Source organism: Hyperolius riggenbachi, chromosome 1 (genome assembly GCF_040937935.1).
Source record: "Hyperolius riggenbachi isolate aHypRig1 chromosome 1, aHypRig1.pri, whole genome shotgun sequence".
Classification (NCBI taxonomy): domain Eukaryota; kingdom Metazoa; phylum Chordata; class Amphibia; order Anura; family Hyperoliidae; genus Hyperolius; species Hyperolius riggenbachi.
Window position 1 is genome coordinate 532874226 of NC_090646.1, and position 20493 is coordinate 532894718.

General features: G+C 43.5%; 1 protein-coding gene across 4 annotated transcripts in view; it reads left to right on the forward strand.

Annotated features, from left to right (window-relative positions):
* Positions 1-20493, forward strand: part of AIFM3 (AIF family member 3) — a 108638-nt gene that overhangs the window by 49789 nt on the left and 38356 nt on the right. For all 4 annotated transcript variants that reach the window (XR_011029305.1, XM_068271644.1, XM_068271645.1 and 1 more), the window contains exons 4-10: positions 482-591; positions 3686-3795; positions 4657-4701; positions 8283-8379; positions 8459-8571; positions 9793-9879; positions 18399-18490. Coding sequence is in view for 3 of the 4 variants with exons in the window: in XM_068271644.1 (XP_068127745.1) it covers positions 482-591; positions 3686-3795; positions 4657-4701; positions 8283-8379; positions 8459-8571; positions 9793-9879; positions 18399-18490 (654 nt within the window). In the remaining variant the exon portion in view is untranslated. The remainder of the gene's footprint in view (positions 1-481; positions 592-3685; positions 3796-4656; positions 4702-8282; positions 8380-8458; positions 8572-9792; positions 9880-18398; positions 18491-20493) is intronic.

Genomic DNA, 20493 nt, shown 5'->3' on the forward strand with positions numbered 1-20493 from the left:
TGAGTGAGTGACAGGGAGCCCCCACCGCCGCTCCCCCCTTACCTCGCACTCGCAGACCTCAGGATCAGCGGCGACCCGACCAATACGAGCGATGTCACTTCCGCATATCAGTGCGGGCGCTGGGTCCTAGCGCCCGCACGATTGGTCGCCGCCTGATCAAGGTCTGAGTGACGCGGCGGCGGCTGGAGGGAGCCGCTGACAGAGGGGGTGAGCGGCGGCCGGACGGGTGCAGTGCACCCGCCCAGGCGCGGCCCTGCGGGCACCCCTGGGGAGGAGATCCGTGGCACCCCAGGACAGATTGGGGGCACATGCCCCCCCAAAATAGGGCTAGCAACGCCCATGGCGAGGGGTACAGGCTTCACCACTATCATGCCAGTTTTATAAGTGCTTTTTACTTTGCTTATTTTAGTGTTTCAATATGACATAATGCTATAGTTTTGTAAATTCTTTTTACTTTGCTTATTTTTGTGTCTATTACTAGGATGCGGGAGGTGGACTTGGGATGTGGCAAAGCTTTGCTGATTAAGCAGAATGGAGAGTACTATGCAATGGGACACAAATGCCCTCACTATGGGGCACCGCTAGTGAAAGGTATTTTTTTTTACATGTCTTAGTTTTAAGCCCAATAAAAATAAATAAAATAAAGTCTGATTCATATACATCTTTTCCTGTTGGGAGATATACATTGAGCAGCCACATCATTAATGCCGCTTACAGGTGGATGGCAAATGAGGGGGGGGGGGGGGGGGCTGCAGTGTGATCAGCTGGAGTGGAATGGACTATGCAGTGTGCTCAATGCTGACAGAAGATACATGTGTGCCTGTGGGGAGAGACAAGTATGGAACTGCTGTAGTCCTATAGATGAAGCATTTAACCTCCCCGGCGTTCTATTGAGATCGCCAGGGAGGCTGCGGGAGGGTTTTTTTTTAATAAAAAAAAAACAATTTCATGCAGCCAACTGAAAGTTGGCTGCATGAAAGCCCACTAGAGGGCGCTCCGGAGGCGTTCTTCCGATCGCCTCCGGCGCCCAGAATAAACAAGGAAGGCCGCAATGAGCGGCCTTCCTTGTTTTGCTTAGATCGTCGCCATAGCGACGAGCGGAGTGACGTCATGGACGTCAGCCGACGTCCTGACGTCAGCCGCCTCCGATCCAGCCCTTAGCGCTGGCCGGAACTTTTTGTTCCGGCTACGCTGGGCTCAGGCGGCTGGGGGGACCCTCTTTCGCCGCTGCTCGCGGCGGATCGCCGCAGAGCGGCGGCGATCAGGCAGCACACGCGGCTGGCAAAGTGCCGGCTGCGTGTGCTGCACTTTATTTGAAGAAAATCGGCCCAGCAGGGCCTGAGCGGCAGCCTCCGGCGGTGATGGACGAGCTGAGCTCGTCCATACCGCTCAGGAGGTTAATCGCATGTGCGTACATAAGTTGCTTTCCTGAAGCATGTAACACATTAACACATACCAGCGCCGGGTGAAGAGTGCGAGGGACCAGTGGCCTGACAACCATTTGCATTGCCGCTTCTTCTGGAAACAAATACGCGTTTACTATTTTCTTAAACGACGGGATGAGAATCTCAGCTCCAGCTTCAGGTCCTAAGATTGCCATTAATGATACAATCCTACAGCCAATCAATTGGCCGCAAGATTAGAATCGATGCAGTAGAAGTTCAGCAATTAATGGGCATGGCTGTGGAACCATGGAAAAAATCAATCGGCTATGAGATTGTATCATTAAAGGAAATCCAAGGTATGAGGGATATAGAGCTGCCATGTTTATTTCCTTGTAAACAATGCCAGTTTCCTGGCAGCCCTGTTGATCTTCTGGCATAAGTAGTGTCTGAGTCTAAACCCTGGAACAAGCATATGGCTAATCCAAAAATCCAAGTTTGAGTCAGATGAGTCATAGTAGCTGATCTGCTGCATGCTTGTTCAGGGTCTATGGCTAAACGTATTAGCAACACAGGAACAGGAAGACTGACAAGCAACTGATATTGTTTAAAAGGAAATAAATATGGCAGACTCGAAATACCTCACACCTCGAGTTCCCTTCAAAGAGGAACTGTAACCAAGGATTGAACTTTATCCCAATCAGTAACCAATACCCCCTTTCCCATGAGAAATCTATTCCTTTTCTCAATTGGATCATCAGGGGGCTCTATATGGCTGATATTGTGGTTAAACCCCTCCCACAGTGTGATGTCAGCACCAGGGTGCTGACATCACACTGTGGGAGCCTTGTTGCATTGTGGGAAGTAACGGCTGTTTCCAACAGCCAAAATGCATCAGCTTTTTTCACAGACCTCACCTGCCAGCAGTAAAGATATCGCCATGTGATAAATGTCAGATAAATGTCAATAAAAGAGTGTATATCAGGTAGAGGAAAGATTTTAAAATGGGCAAACACTCACTAAATAATTTATGGTACTTGCGTATTATCCCATCTGGAAAGTTTGGCAGCTTTTTGTTAATGTTCTGTTTGATCCCCTAGCCACGTCTAGCCATTTTTGAAAAGCTGAAAGTCCCGGCTTTCCTTTGCACTGGATCCCGAGTCAATGCGACGCCCCATTCCCAAGTTAGGGGGGGGTTGGGGGGACAGGTGTCCCCTGCACCTTGCTGCAGAGAGCACAGTGAAATTGAGTCTCCTGCCATGCCAGTAAGGCAGAGAAGAGACGAGGGTGCATAGCTGCGCTGCTCCTTCATCTGTAATGAGAGACCCAGGGTACTTAACATAAGTTTTGAAGACACAGATTTATGCTGCAAAGGAAGAAGAAGACCTACCGGGTGTACTGCTTATCATCATGTCTGGTTCATCCCATACTTCTGTAATTGCACTTTCTGCAGCCAAGTTTAGGGGACACCCCTACTTCAAAACCCCATAACTTGGGAACTTAGCATCATACCGACTCGGGACCCGGTGCAACAGAAAGCCGGGACTTTCAGCTTTCCAAAAATGGTCAGATCTTCCTGGGGGAGCAAACAGAACTTTAATAAAAAGCTGCCAAATTTTCCAGATGGGATATTACGTAAATACCTAATTTATAAATAATTATTGTAAAAATGAGGCACTTTTTTCATTACTTTATTTTCACTGTAGTTGCTCTGCTAGAGGAACTGTCGCGAAAATCTTAAAATTTAAAACTCATACAAATAAGAAGTACATTTCCCTCTATGTTGCTGTCACAGTCGGCAGTAGAAATCTGACTTTATCGACAGGTTTTGGGTTAGTCCATCTCTTCATGGGGATTCTCAGCATGGTCTTTATTCTTTATAAAGACACTCCCTGAAAAATATTTATACAAAGATGGTGGCCAGCCTCTCTGCTCACTGCACACTTTTTTGGCAGTTGGACGGAGCAACTGCCATTCACTATGTGCTTTTAAAAATAAATAAAACCCTGAGAACCCCCCCATGAGAAGATGGGCTAGTCCAAAATCTGTTGGTAATGTCAGATTTCTTCTACTTAAGTGACAGCAACATAGGAGAAAAGTAATTTATGGCTCATTTTACTCTGGAAGAATTGTACTTCTTATTTGTATATGTTTACATGTATTTTAAATTTTAAGATTTTCACAACAGAGATCCTTTAACAAACTGTGCCAGCCTATAATTTCAGTTATATTCTGCTGAAAACTGCCATTCCTGTTGCATATAATTTCTGTTTGCCTAATTTACAGTTATATTTCTTGCCCAGGTGTGCTCTCCAGAGGCAGAGTGCGCTGTCCATGGCATGGAGCATGTTTTAATATTGCGACTGGCGATATAGAGGATTTCCCGGGATTTGATGGTTTACCAAAATTTCAGGTAAATTCTTCCATAAAATACAGTATACGGTGCTATTATTCCAGAATCAGGCTATTGTTTGTCATGGAACGCTGTTATTTAACAAGGGAGACATTCAAAGAGAAAGAGATGTACCACAGCTTGCCCCCTGTAAGTCGCTGAAGGCACTATCCTTTATTAATAATTACAATCCCTAATTTGCAAAATATCAATAATATACCTTATGGCATACATAAATAAAAAGCTAAGTCCCTTACGTAACAATTTATATATTCTTTTTGAAATTCATTTTTGTAGCTATATGGGAGTGAGGTAGGGACAGGAAGGGGTTAATAATTTTTACTTATGTGTGTAGGATTTTGTGTGTGTGTTTGCAATTTTAAATTTCACAGCTTTCTTTGCCGAAACAAAAGTGAAAGCTATTTTTTTACACTTTCAATGAATAATTTCTACTGCAGAGATTGTTCGTTAATAAGGCACTTAGATTGGTTTTAGGAACATATGTTCCCATTCACCAATCACCCTCTAACTGCTGCCGCAGGGGGCAAGTGCGCCAACACTCATAAATTTCAAAAGACAAGTGTCTATGCTTACGGGATGGAAAGAGTACTCCCACGGGGTGTAGATTGCAGCTACTAGTTAATAAAAGCAAAGTTGCTTTTTCCTACAATGAAATTTTTTTGTTCTGTCTATCCAGACACATGAACTGCAGTTAAAATCAACTACACTGTAGTAGTTCATTCACAGCTCAACATGCTGACATCCACATGATTTTTTCACACCCCTACTTGTGTTTGGGTATGAGCCTTAAGCATTACTGCAAAATGTTTTCTTTCATCTTTGTATTACCAGTAGATTTCATTTTTTTCTTCTGTATTGTAGGTTAAAATAGAGAAGGAAAGAGTTTATATTCGGGCAAGTAAACAGGCAAGTAATCTTCTTTAATGTCACAAGAAAGTATTTGAACTTATACAATGACTTACATTGATTGCAACAGATAAGCCATTTCTTTATGCTGGGGATCCAAATGGTACTAAAACTGCTTTCTTGTAACCCGGGTCAGTTTAGCTTAGTTTCTCTGTATCAGCTGACGTTTCTGAGGGTCCAGGATCTTGTGCTTACTTACATTTATTTAACTCAATAGACCTGTCTTTTTCAATTAAACTAATTATGTAATAATAAAGCCTTCACATCCGTAGCATCAATTTCCAGAGCCTCCTTAACCACTTGCCGACCGCGCACTCATACCGTGCGTCGGCAAAGTGGCAGCTGCAGGACCAGCGACGCAGTATTGCGTCGCCAGCTGCAGGCTGATTAATCAGGAAGCAGCCGCTCGCGCGAGTGGCTGCTTCCTGTCAATTCACGGCGGGGGGCTCCGTGAATAGCCTGCGGGCCGCTGATGACGGCTCGCAGGCTAAATGTAAACACAAGCGGAAATAATCCGCTTTGTTTACAATGTACGGCGCTGCTGCGCAGCAGCGCCGTAAGGCAGATCGGTGATCCCCGGCCAATCAGCGGCCGGGGATCGCCGCCATGTGACAGGGGACGTCCTGTCACTGGCTGCACAGGACGGATAGCGTCCTGTGCAGCCCTGATCTCCGGGGGGGGGGAGCAGGTAGGAGAGGGAGGGGGGAATTTCGCCGCGGAGGGGGGCTTTGAGGTGCCCCCCCGCCAGCCACATGCAGGCAGGAGAGATCGGACCCCCCCAGCACATCATCCCCCTAGTGGGGAAAAAAGGGGGGTGATCTGATCTCTCTGCCTGCTACATGATCTGTGCTGGGGGCTGCAGAGCCCACCCAGCACAGATCACTCAACACAGCGCTGGTCCTTAAGGGGGGGGGGGTAAAGGGTGGGTCCTCAAGTGGTTAAAGGAATTATCAGGCAAAAAAAAAAAAATGAGTTTCACTGACCTGGGGCTTCTACCAGCCCCATGCAGCCATCCTGTGTCCACGTAGTCACTCACTGCTGCTCCAGTCCCACGCTGCCAGCTAGTTTCGTTTTTGTTTTTTAGCATTCCCGTTGGTGCAGAAACATGAACGCATACATTTTTTAGCGTTATCGATGCAACGCTAACAAATTTTCACGTTGCAACGCTAACGCGAAAATTTGTTAGCGTTGCACTGCTAACGTGAAAAAATGTATGCGTTAATGTTCCTGCACCAGCGGGAATGCTAAAAAATGTAAGCAATGTGGCCTGCTGACCCCGAGGTAGGCAAAAATGAACCTGGCTGGCAGCAGGGGACCAGTGCAGCAGTGAGTGACTACGAGGGCACAGGATGGCTGCATGGGGTTGGTAGAAGCCCCAGGTAAATGAAACTCATTTTTTTTTGCCTGACAATTCCCTTAAAGGACAACTGTCAGGAAAAATTGTAAAATTTTAAATACATACAAATTAAATGTACATTTCTCCCAGAATAAAATGTACTATAAATTACTTTTTTTTCTATGTTGATGTCACTTACATTAGATAGTAAAAAAGCTGACAGATCTGACAGGCTTTGGACTTGTCCATCTCCTCATAGGAAATTCTCAGTATTTCCTTTATTCTTTACAAAAAGCACTCCCTAGAAGAGATCTAAACAAAACATGTCAGCCAGCTTCCCTACCCATTTGCACACTATTTTGACAGATCGACTGACCAACTGCCATTCAGTAAGTGATTTTGTAAGTAAAGAAACAACTGAGAATCCTTCATGAGGAGATGGACTAGTCCAAAACCTTACTGTTTCTGATCTGTCAGATTGTCACTACCTACTGTAAGTGACAGCAACATAGGGAAAAAAAGACATTTATAGTGCATTTGACTCTGGGAGAAATCTATATGTACATGTATGCATTTTACAATTTACATTTTTTTTCCGTGAGTGTTGTCCTTTAACCACTTCACTACTTAGGGGTTTTTCCCCTTCTGTACCAGAGCACCTCTCAGCGTTACTACTATTCATTTGCCTATAACTTTATTACTACTTATTACAACAAATGACCTATAGCTTGTTTTCTTGCCACCAATTAGGCTTTCTTTGGTGGTACATTTTGCTAAGAATTATTTTATTCTAAATGCATTTCAATGGGAAAAATAAGAAAAAAAATCAAAAAAAAGAAATTATTATTTCTCATTTTTAGGCCATTATAGTTTTTAAATAATACATGCTACCATAATTAAACCCCACACATTTTCTTTGCCCATTTGTCCCGCTTAGTAAAGCATTTAAAATATTTCACTAGTACAATGTATGGCGCCAATATTTTATGTGTAATTTAAAGTGCATTTTTCAATTTTGCTTCCATCACTAATTTCAAGCCCATAATTTTATAAATAATATTAATATACCCTTTTGACATACATATTAAAAAAAAAGTTCAATCCCTAAGGTAACTAGTTATGTATTTTTTTATTTGTCAATTTTTTTATTACATGTATATAATTTATTAGGGTACTATGGGAGAGTGTGGGAGGGAAGGAGTTACTTTTAAATGTATATATGGGTCTTTATATTAAAATACATGAATGTAGGTGTAAATTTACTATTTGGCCGCAAGATGTCCTTATGCATTAATTTCTATTAACGTAATATAAGTACGCTAAACAGGAAGTAATGCGTGGATGTGTTAATCCGAAAGATACAATGACGCAGGCATCTCATTGATGCCGGCGATCATTGACACGGGGACTTAGATTAATGAATGGGAACTAAGTTCCCATTCATTTATCTCCCCGCTAACGAGCGGCAGGGAGTACCCGCGCTGGAGCGGTGGCAGCCATCCGCCACAACAGACGAATATCTACGTCCCTGGGTAGAAACGTAAATCCTGTGGGATGTAGATGTACCGTCTGTAACCACTGAGTGGTTAAGAACACATTAAAGGGGGATTGTCAGCCACAAAACCAAATTCTATTTAAACACTGCAATGTTTTTAAAATGCTGCCAGAAATCTCACCCTGCAGTACAAACTCTCCAATCTATTCAGGAATCTCTCTGCTGTTATATTCTCTCAGTCCCCCAGGCTCTTTTCTGTGCCATCACCAACCACAACGAGAGAAGGGAGGTTTGTCATCTCCCCTCCCACCTTTCTGCTTCTCACTGATTGGCTGAGCAGATTGCAGTGTGAAGCTGCCTAGCAGAAACATGATCCTCTGCTCACTCATGTTTACAAGCAAGGCTCAGGTGACTCAGCGATTGGAGGAGAAAAGAAAAAAAGTTAAGGGAAGAAATGACATCAGGATTTAGCCTCAAACTGTGGGGAAAAGACATGGCCCCCGCCAGGAACAGAATTCTCTTCATTTACTTTATAAAATTCACTGAAATCAAAATGTGGACAGTACAATATATCTGTTATGTAAATAGATCTAGTATTTATCTACTTATATGTGTGTTTTTGCCCTGGCATAGTATGGCTAATCCTCCTGCTTTAAGATATAATAAACTCATCATATACCTATTGTATTTGTGAAGTGAAAAATGTGTATGTAAATTGATGTTTCTTTGTTTTTCTTTGTTTTTTTAAAGGCTTTACAATCTCAACGAAGGACCAAAGTTATGGCAAAATGTATAGCGCTCAGTAATTATAGCACTGCAATTACTAATGTTCTCTTAATTGGAGCAGGTAACATATCTAGACTAGGGCCTTACTGACCATAATATATGATAACATAAATACACTCTTTCATTTGCATTGCTTTCAGGGCCTGCTGGATTAGTGTGTGCAGAAACATTACGGCAGGAGGGCTTTTCTGATAGGATTGTGATGTGTACCTCTGACAAGTATCTACCATACGACCGACCAAAATTAAGCAAGGTATGTGCAAGAAGGCGGAGCTGGGTGCCATAGCAATTAGATGACAGCTATTTGCTTAGTAATGTGCACTTTGCGTACCAACAGTCTCTGGCCCCTTAAAAACCAGACATCTGGTACCCAAAAAAACGGGGCTTACCAACATCTCGCAGCATGGAGCCACTGCTCTCACTGCTCACCAGTCACTGAATCCCACTCACTCTGCCGTTGCTATGACGGCAGAGCTCTGTGAGTTGATCAGTAGCCGATTTCATTGGCACCTGACCTTGTGATCAATGTGAGCCAATAAGATTGGTTCACGGAGCTCTGCTGTCATCGCGATGGCAGAGCGAGTGTCCTGCAGAGATGGAAGAGCAGTGAGATCGGCAGGTCCAGTAACTGAAATCTATGCCCTGCCAGGAATAAGCAGTCAGAAAAAGGGCTTAGATTTCAGTTACCAAAACAAGTAGGGCTGTTTCAAACGAATTACAAATTCAAGGAGTCATTTCTCAAAAAATATTGTTTTAAACTGTATTTTAGGCAATTAACACATCCCTTCAATCATTAAAATGTATCTCCACGTTATCAAAGAAAATAACAATCCTTATCAAATCAGCTGTGATTGTTTAATTGGCGCTATTTTGATACACCTATGATTATTCAGGTGTTTTATTATCTATCCTCTGAACCACTCCAAATTTTTACTGAGGAAGTTGCTTGCATAGTGGTCAGCTGCTACTGAGATTGGAATGTTTACTCTAAGGGCCCGTTTCCACTTGTGTGGTGCGGAATTGCTGCTAATCCCCCGCAGACGAAATTGCATGCGGGTGCGATTCCGCATGCGTATTTTACCGCGATTTCGCATAGGTTAGTATTTATGCGATTTTAACCATGTCACTGCCTGTGTGATTTAACATTAGTTTCTATGCGAAATCGCGGTAAAATACGCATGCCAAAACCGCATGCGATTTCCCTATTAAATACATTAGCGGCGCTTCGCATAACGGTGTGCGGGGTGCAAATTTCGAGGCCTCTTCCGTGCAGATTTCTCCCGCACAGAAAAAACGCTCAGGATTACTGACAAGGGGAAACAGAGCCATCCACTTGTATTGGCTATGTGAATCCGCATGCGGACAACGCATGCGGATTTGCGATAGTGCAAACGGGCCCTAAGTGTAGTGCCTTTAATGTGAGATATTTAAATTTAGTATCCTAATGTTACTGCTTTTTTTTTTTTTTTTGTAGTCAATGGATTCTCAGGCAGAACAGATTTTGCTCAGATCCAAGGACTTCTTCCATACATATGACATTGAAGTTCTTACAGAAATGCAGGTAAGGAATTAAGAGAAGGCAAATTATTAATTTTACTAAGTAACAGGGCAAAAAGCAATGCTGTACTGAATGTCACAGCTCTAGTCACACTAGTCAGGAAATCAATTAAAAGCTTATTGGGGATGCATTACACAGCACCACATCCCTTTTCCACTGTTCAGGGACTTTTTAGCTTAGTCTGCCTGCATTCCTCTTTTCAAAGCAATGTGTCATTCTTGAGATATGGTTACTTGCTGATAAACTGATTTACTGGTATATTCTGATGATCAGAAGCTGCTTTCTTCACTAAACGGATGCGATCAATATTTCTTTCTTCACAAATGGATTATATTTACACATATTAGATTACATATTTACATATTAGTAAAGTCAGGGCCGGATTTGGACTTCCCAGTGCCCTAGGCCCGGTACCACCAACCGCCCTCCCCCCCCCCCCCCACACACACACTCAGGGTGCATACACACATCAGACCATAGTCTTTGGAAAATGAAAGATCACAGACCAATTTTACCCCATTCCATGTAGTATGAGAGCCATACACAGTCTATTCTATTGAGCTGAGCTCCCCATCAGATAGAAATCTTTGCAAGATGCTGCACACAAAGATGCTGTACACATTCAAAAGATCAGTATCTGCAAAAGATCTGTTCCTGCAAAAGATCTATTCCTGCAAAATGCATTCATAGTCTATGATATCTGCAGACAGTGGTGCTCGTAATGGCCAAAAAACTTTGTTTCGCAAATTTCGCGAAGTTTTCTGCATCGTAAAACCTTGCATTAAACTTTGCGTAGTATTTTACGAAGTTACGGGTACAGCGTAGTTATGGTTACGATACTACGCGTGTAAACGAATTTGCGTAACATAATTAAGCATCACTTAACTAGTCAGTGCGCATGTGCATATTATATTTTAACCGGTTCAGCACCGCAGTCCGAAAATCTCATGCATCCGAGCAACGTTCACCTCCCATTCATTCGCCTATAACTTTATTGCTACTTATCACAATGAATTGATCTAGATCTTGTTTTTTCTGCCACTAATTAGGCTTTCTTTGGGTGCTACATTTTGCTAAGAATTATTTTTTTCTAAATCCATTTTAACAGGAAGATTAAGAAAGAAATGAAAAAAATTCCTTATTTCTCAGTTTTAGGCCATTATAGTTTGAAATTAATATACGCTACCGTAATTAAAACTCATGTATTTTATATGCCCATCTGTCCCGGTTATTACACTGTTTAAACGATGTCCCTATCACAATTTATGGTGCCGATATTTCATTTAGAAATAAAGGTGCATTTTTTCAATTTGCATCCATCACTATTTATAAGCTTATAATTTTAAATAATATAATAACATACTCTCTTGACGTGCATATTTAAAAAGTTCAGACCCTTGGGTAACTATTTATGTTGTTTTAGTTTTTTTTTATTGTATTTTTTTTATTTTTTTTTTAATAAAAAATGTATGTGGGTAATTTTTGGTGTGGGAGGGAAACTGTTTGTTTTACATGTAAAATAATAGTTTTCTTTAATTAAAAATGTATGTGGGTGCAGTTTACTATTTGGCCACAAGATGGCCACAGTGAAAAAATTCCTAGATGCGAACGATTTCGCATCTAGGAACTAAAGATCAGAGGAGTTGTTTCCTGGGGGCAGAAATACCGCGCTCTCTGGAGAGAAAGCGTCGGTATTTCTGCGGGGAGGTTAGATCGGTGAATGGGAATTATATTCCCATTCACTGATCGGGGGGCTAGCGGGGGGCGGCGGGTACGCACGCGGGCGCGCGCCCGATCGCGCGCACCACGCAGGGGAAGATGCAGTGCCTATCTGGATGAGAAAGCTCAGTTACAAAGTCATACGAAATTACGATACATAATTACGGTTCACACGTAATTTATTACGCATCCTACCGTAAATGTCGCATTACGATTACGATGGAAAATGGCGAATTACGATGCGAAATTTCGCGCATACGAAATTTTGAAGCACCACTGTCTGCAGATCCTCATACACACTTTGTTTAACAGACATTCATCTGCAGATCAGATCCACCAGGATGAATCTTCAGATCTGCAGATGAATGTCTGTTAAACAAGGTGTGTATGAGATCTGCAGATATCATAGACTATGAATGCATTTTGCAGGAACGGATGTTTTGCAGGAACAGATCTTTTGCAGATACTGATCTTTTGAATGTGTACAGCATCTTTGTGTTCAGCATCTTGCAAAGATTTCTATCTGATGGGGAGTTTACCTGCTCATACTATTACAAATCTGTTGTCCCTCATACTACATGGAGGTGGTAAAATTGGCCAATCATTGGTCAATAAAAATTGAAGGTGTGTACCAGGCTAGGACTGGTAACTGTCAACATCTACATGCTTAAAGCCTGGTACACACTTTCAATTATGATTGGCCAATTACTGACCAATTTTACTACCTCCATGTAGTATGAGGGTTAACAGATTTTGAATATTATGAGCAGATTATGTAAGTAAATCCTCACACTACATAGAGGTGGTAACATTGGTCAGCGATCATCCAATTGTAATTGAAGGAGTGTACCAGGCTTAAGTACATCTCTCTGTTGCACGGCAACTGCTGCTCGTGCACGCACCCGTCCGCCTGTGCACATGCTGGGCTGGCTCACTGGCCCCGTTCTGTCTGAACGGCTGTTTGGGTCCGTGCTGCGCACATGCGCAGTAGCAAAAAGCACGGACCCAGCTACACAAAGACAGGCACACGCAGGGACACAGGGGTTTTATTATAGAGGATAGAAATCTTTTTGCTATTAACCCTCCTGTTGAACCTTTGTTAAAGCACCACTATAACGAAAAATTTTACAATTTAACCATTTTGCATTTCGGGGGCTTTTGCCCTTTAAGATTCCTGACAACTTTGTCATTCAGCTGTCACTATTGATACATCAATAATATTTTTTAATACTTATGCCATCAAAGTGATACACAAGTAGTTTTTTTAAGGACAATCTAGGCTTTCTTTGGGTAATATTTGTTTTTACAAATTATTTAATTTTACAGGAAATTGATATGGAAAAAAATAATCATAAGTGCGCATTTTTTCATATTTCACCCTTCACAAATTTTACACGACAATTGCCACAGTTATAAAACATATCCAAGTAAGTTACTTGTCTTTTCCTGGTTAAATTGATACCCTGCATGCCATATTTCATCACTAGTTGGAAATGTTGTGCACCATTATCGCCAGCTTATGCATTTGTAGCGATTGGATCCAATCGCTATGGAGCACAGTTTGGGGACTCAAGTGCTGTACAGATACATTTCTACACAACAGCATAGCAATGCATATGTACAGTGTCGGGCAGGGCCGGGCCAAAGCAGAGGCGAGAGAGGCTCCAGCCTCAGGGCAGTGTAGGAGGGGGCGCACAACTCAATCAGCTATCAGTCCCATATTGTGTTTGAAGCAGAGAGAAAGAGGAAAAGGGGATACATGGCAGTGACTGCAAGCCAGATAACTAGAGAATAACCACTTGAGGACCACAGTCTTTCTACCCCTTAAGCACCAGAGCCTTTTTTTCCATTCAGACCACTGCAGATTTAACGGTTTATTGCTCGGTCATACAACCTACTATCTAAATGAATTTTACCTCCTTTTCTTGTCACTAATACAGCTTTCTTTTGGTGCTATTTGATTGCTGCTGAGATTTTTAGTTTTTATTATATTCATCAAAAAAGACGAATTTTGTCTAAAAAATGATTTTTTTAACTTTCTGTGATAAAATTTGTCAAATAAAGTAAAATTTCTGTATACATTTTTCTGCTACATGTCTTTGATAAAAAAAAAAAACATTCAGTGTATATTTATTGGTTTGGGTAAAAGTTATAGCGTTTACAAACTATGGTGCAAAAACTGAATTTTCCCATTTTAAAGCATCTCCGACTTTTCTGAGCACCTGTCATGTTTCATGAGGTGCTAAAATTCCAGGATAGTATAAATACCCCCCAAATGACCCCATTTTGGAAAGAAGACATCCCAAAGTATTCACTGAGAGGCATGGTGAGTTCATAGAAGATTTAATTTTTTGTCACAAGTTAGCGGAAAATGACACTTTGAGACGAAAAAAAAAAAAAGTTTCCATTTCTGCTAACTTGTGACAAAAAAAAAAGGAAATCTGCCACGGACTCACCATGCCCCTCTCTGAAGAGGTGTGTTTACTGTCCTGGCATTTGGGGGGGGGGGGGGGGTGCTAAATTGTAAGCACCCCTGTAAAGCCTAAAGGTGCTCATTGGACGTTGGACCCCTTAGCGTAGTTAGGCTGCAAAAAAGTATCACACATGTGGTATTGCCGTACTCAGGAGAAGTAGTATAATGTGTTTTGGGGTGTATTTTTACACATACCCATGCTGGGTGGGAGAAATATCTCCGTAAATGACAATGTTTTTTTTTTTTTTACACACAATTGTTCATTTACAGAGAGATTTCTCCCACCCAGAATGAGTATGTGTAAAAATACACCCCAAAACACATTATACTACTTCTCCTGAGTACAGCGATACCACATGTGTGGCACTTTTTTCCACCCTAACTGCGCTAAGGGGCCCAAAGTCCAATGAGTACCTTTAGGATTTAACAAGTCGTTTTGAGACATTTGGTTTCAAGACTACGCCTCACGGTTTAGGGCCCCTAAAATGCCAGGGCAGTTTAGGAACCCCACAAGTGACCCCATTTTAGAAAGACAACACCACAAGGTATTCTGTTAAGAGTATGGTGAGTTCATAGAAGATTTTTTTTTTGTCACAAGTTAGCGGAAATTGACACTTTGTGAAAAAAAACAACAATAAAAATCAATTTCCGCTAACTGGTGACAAAAAATAAAATCTTCTATGAACTCACCATACCCCTAACGGAATACCTTGGGTTGTCTTCTTTCTAAAATGGGGTCACTTGTGGGGTTCCTATACTGCCCTGGCATTTTAGGGGCCCTAAACCGTGAGGAGTAGTCTTGAAACCAAATGTCTCAAAATGACTGTTCAGGGGTATAAGCATCTGCAAATTTTGATGACAGGTGGTCTATAAGGGGGCGAATTTTGTGGAACCGGTCATAAGCAGGGTGGCCTCTTAGATGACTGGTTGTATTGGGCCTGATCTGATGGATAGGAGTGCTAGGGAGGTGACAGGAGGTGATGGGTGTCTCAGGGGGTGATTAGAGGGGAAAATAGATTATTAATATTTAGTATTTATATAGATGCAAAAATAGATGCAATCAATGCACTGGGGAGGTGATCGGAAGGGGGTCTGAGGGGGATCTGAGGGTTTGGCCGAGTGATCAGGAGCTCACGGGGCAAATACGGGCCTGATCTGATGGGTAGGTGTTCTAGGGGGTGACAGGTGGTGACAGGAGGTGATTGATGGGTGTCTCAAGGTGTGATTAGAGGGGGGAATAGATGCAAGCAATGCACTAGCGAGGTGATCAGGGCTGGGGTCTGAGGGCGTTCTGAGGGTGTGGGCGGGTGATTGGGTGCCCTAGGGGCAGATAGGGGTCTGATCTGATTGATAGCGGTGACAGGGGGTGATTGATGGGTGATCAGTGGGTGATTAGATGGCAGAACAGATGTAAACAATGCACTTTGGAGGTGATCTCAGGGTGGGTCTGCGGGTGATCTGAGGGTGTGGGGGGTGATCAGTAGCCCCCAGGGGCAGTGTTAGTGACAGGGGGTGATTGACGGGTGATTGACAGATGATTAGTGGGGAGAATAGATGTAAACAGTACATGGCGGGGGGAGGGGGTCTGGGGGGGTTGGGGAGGATGTGAGGGTGTGGGGGGTGATCAGTAGCCCCCAGGGGGCAGTGTTAGTGACAGGGGGTGATTGACGGGTGATTGACAGGTGATTGACAGGTGATTACAGGGGAGGATAGATGTATACAGTACACGGAGGGGGGGTCTGGGGAGGATCTGAGGGTGTGGGGGTGATCAGTAGCCCCCAGGGGGAAGTGTTAGTGACAGGGGGTGGTTGATGGGGGATTGATGGGTGATTGACAGGTGATTAGTGGGGAGAATAGATGTAAACAGTACACGGGGGGGGGGGGGTCTGGGGAGGATCTGAGGGTGTGGGGGGGTGATCAGGAGCCCCCAGGGGGCAGTGTTAGTGACAGGGGGTGATTGATAGGTGATTAACAGGTGATTGATGGATGATTGACAGGTGATTGACAGGTGATTAGTGGAGAGAATAGATGTAAACAGTACATAGGGGGGGGGGGGGGGGTCTGGTGAGGATCTGAGGGTGTGGGGGGTGATCAGGAGACCCCAGAGGGCAGATTAGGACCTAATAAAAAAAAATAGCGCTGACAGATAGTGACAAGGAGTGATTGATGGGTGATTAGGGGGGTGATTGGGTGCAAACAGGGGTCTGGGGGGTGGGCAGGGGGGGTCTGAGGTGTGCTGTGGGCGATCAGAGGGCAGGGGGGGCGGCGATCAGTGTGTTTGGGTGCGACTTAGGGTGGCTGCAGCCTGCCCTGGTGGTCCCTCAATCACTGGGACCACCAGGGCAGGAGGCAGCCTGTATAGTACACTTTGTATACATTACAAAGTGTATTATACACTTTGCATGCGGCGATCGAGCGTTTACATCCCGACGGCGCTTACTTCCGGGCGGCGGGATGATGTCGCAGGTGGGCGGAGCCTGTTGCCAGGGGCAGCGCGCGTCACCAGTGACGCGATCGCTGCCCCTACGAGCCAAAAGGAGCCACCGCCATTCGGCGTATTGCGGTCCTTTCGGTGTCCACTTTGCCGCCGCCCATCAGCTGTGGGTGGTCGGCAAGTGGTTAAGGTGTTGGGGGGCCCTGGGGCGCCTCTTAGTCTAATAGCATTCGGTGTGTGATGGCTGGGGTGGGAGGGATGGGGGGCGCACTTTGGTGTCTCAGCCTTGAGTGCTGAGGACCTTGTCCCGACTCTGGTGTTAGGTCCCCAAGTTGTCGCCCTATCGATTGCGTGCAAACGCTACGGGTGGCAGCCATTACAGGTGTCCACTAATCTTAGGGCTAAGTATAAGTAACAAAAGGGGTTAATTAGTTAGGTAGGAGTTAATATTTTACCTTAGGAGGGGAGAGAAACACTTTATTATTTAATGGGGACACCATCACTTTAATACTTTTTTTTTTTTTTTACTTTTTTTTTTCTTCTTGTTTTCATGAATGAGTGCTGCTGTTCGCAGCACTCATTTACTGTTAAATAAATGCACGTGCGGGACCGACGGGGTTGCACACATGCTCGTGCAGGAGGGCTCTGCAGCCTTTTAACTGCAGGACGTGAATTTCACATCCTGGAATACACTGGAGGACCAATTAGGACGTGAAATTCATGTCCAGAAATCTTAAGTGGTTAAAATACATATATCAAAAGTACACTTCTCCCAAAGTAAAATGTGCAATACATTATTTTTCTCCTATGTTGCAGTTACTTACAGTTGTTCACAGTAAGTTACAGTAGGAAATCTGATGTACCTGACAGGTTTTGGACTAGCCTAGTTTTCCTTTTTTTCAAAAACACTTGGTGAATGGCAGTTTCTCAGTCCTACTGCCAGAATAGTGTGCAAACAGGAAGGGGGTGGGCAGCCTGCATCTTTGTATAGATTGTTTCCAGGGAGTGCTTTTGTAAAGAATAAATAAAATACCGAAAATCCCCCATAAAGAGATAGACTAAACAAAAACCTGTCAGTTTGATCAGTTTTCGACTAACTACTGTAAGTGACAGCAACATAGGATAAAAGTAATTTATAGCTCATTTTACTCGGGAAAAAAAAACATACTTCTTATTTGTATGTGTTTACATCACGGGCGTAACAATAGGGGATGCAGCCCATGCTCTCGCGGGGGGTCCCCCCTCAGGGCCGTTTTTGGGGGGCTGGAGGGGTCGCAGCATGAGGGGAGAGCTTGGTGGCACGTCGGTGGGGAGGGGGGATGGTCCCCCCCCCCCCTCACCTCGGCCTCTCCCCTCTGCGCTCCCCCCAGCATTGAATAAAGTGTATGCAGGCGGTGGGCAGCGGCAGATACATACCTTCCGTGCGTTCCAGTGTGGATGTTTCTACCTCTAGTGTCTGACGCGACTTCCTGTTTATACAGGAAGTTGCGTCAGACACTAGAGAGAGGAACATCCGTGGAGCGCACGGAAGGTATGTATCTGCCGCTGCCCACCGCCTGCATACACTTTATTCAATGCTGGAGTGGAGAGCCCGAGGTGAGGGAAGGGGTGGACCGTCCCCCCCCCCCACCGATGTGCCACCAAGCTCTCCTCTCATGCTGCGACGCCTCCATCCCCCCAAAAACCGTCCTGAACAGGCCCCAGGGGGGCCCACTCAGAATTTCTGCAGGGGGGCCCAGCAATTCCTAGTTACGCCCCTCGTTTACATGTATATTAAATTTTAAGATTTTTCGCGATAGTGGGTGCTTTAAAGTATAACTATTGTTGTATGAAATATTTACTAGTATTTCAAATTTCTTTGCATCATAAATTCACATTGTACAGAAATGATTTCAGGTTGTCAGCGTGGATACAAAGGACAAGACTGTTGTTTTTAAGGATGGATTTAAAATGGAGTACAACAAGCTGCTTATTGCTACTGGAAACACGTGAGTTCATGTATATACAATTACACTATGTACTTACAGTGGGTTGCAGAAGTATTTGGCCCCCTTGAAGTTTTCCACATTTTGTCACATTACTGCTACAAACATGAATCAATGTTATTGGAATTCCACGTGACAGACCAATACAAAGTGGTGTACACATGAGAAGTGGAACGAAAATCATTCACGATTCCAAACATTTTTTTTTACAAATAAATAACTGCAAAGTGGTGTGTGCATAATTATTCGGCCACCATTGATCTGAGTGCAGTCAGTTGCCCATAGACATTGCCTGATGAGTGCTAATGACTAAATAGAGTACACCTGTGTGTAATCTAATGTCAGTACAAATACAGCTGCTCTGTGACGGCCTCAGAGGTTGTCTAAGAGAATCTTGGGAGCAACAACACCATGAAGTCCAAAGAACACACCAGACAGGTCAGGGATCAAGTTATTGAGAAATTTAAAGCAGGCTTAGGCTACAAAAAGATTTCCAAAGCCTTGAACATCCCACAGAGCACTGTTCAAGCGATCATTCAGAAATGGAAGGAGTATGGCACAACTGTAAACCTACCAAGACAAGGCCATCCACCTAAACTCACAGGTCGAACAAGGAGAGCGCTGATCAGAAATGCAGTCAAGAGGCCCATGGAGACTCTGGACGAGCTGCAGAGATCTACAGCACAGGTGGGAGACTCTGTCCATAGGACAACTATTAGTCTCGCACTGTACAAAGTTGGCATTTATGGAAGAGTGGCAAGAAGAAAGGCATTGTTAACAGAAAGCATAAGAAGTCCCGTTTGCAGTTTGCCACAAGCCATGGGGGGACACAGCAACCATGTGGAAGAAGGTGCTCTGGTCAGATGAGACCAAAATGGAACTTTTTGGCCAAAATGCAAAACGCTATGTGTGGCAGAAAACTAACACTGCACATCACTCTGAACACACCATCCCCACTGTCAAATATGGTGGTGGCAGCATCATGCTCGGGTGGTGCATCTCTTCAGCAGGGACAGGGAAGCTGGTCAGAGTTGATGGGAAGATGGATGGAGCCAAATACAGTGCAAACTTGGAAGAAAACCTCTTGGAGACTGCAAAAGACTTGAGACTGGGACGGAGGTTCACCTTCCAGCAGGACAACGACCCTAAACATAAAGCCAGGGCAACAATGGTTTAAAGCAAAACATATCTATGTGTTAGAGTGGCCCAGTCAAAGTCCAGATCTAAATCCAATCGAGAATCTGTGGCAAGATCTGAAAACTGCTGTTCACAAACGCTGTCCATCTAAACTTACTGAGCTGGAGCTGTTTTGCAAAGAAGAATGGGCAAGGATTTCAGTCTCTAGATGTGCAAAGCTGGTAGAGACATTGCCCTAAAAGACTGGCAGCTGTAATTGCAGCAAAAGGTGGTTCTACAAAGTATTGACTCAGGGGGCCAAAAAATTACGCACACCCCACTTTGCAGTTATTGATTTGTAAAACATTTTTGGAATGATGTATGATTTTCGATCCACTTCTCACATGTACACCACTTTTTTTGGTCTTTCACGTGGAATTCCAATAAAATTGATGCACGTTTGTGGCAGTAATGTGACAAAATGTGGAAAACTTCAAGGGGGCCGAATACTTTTGCAACCCACTGTACTTTTACTTAGAAGCATAAAAAAAGAATATTGTGCAATCACACATTAGCCTGAGTATAGTGCTGTTGCTTTATGATTGATTATGAGGACACCATTTTAATATAATAATAATAATTATTATTATTATATTTATTTACAGTATACGGTAATGCACCAATATTTTCTTTGACAATGCACAGAGAATGAAATAGACAATAGTGGGGACCATAGATACAGTATATAAATAATTCACGTACAATACAGTAAAATGGTCAGGAACACAAGTACAAAATCCATAAATAGTTTATGGGTAGTACATCTTTATTTTATGAAATAAGTAAAGCAAAATTGAGAAGATTATATACTAGTAAGAGCATGGTGTGGA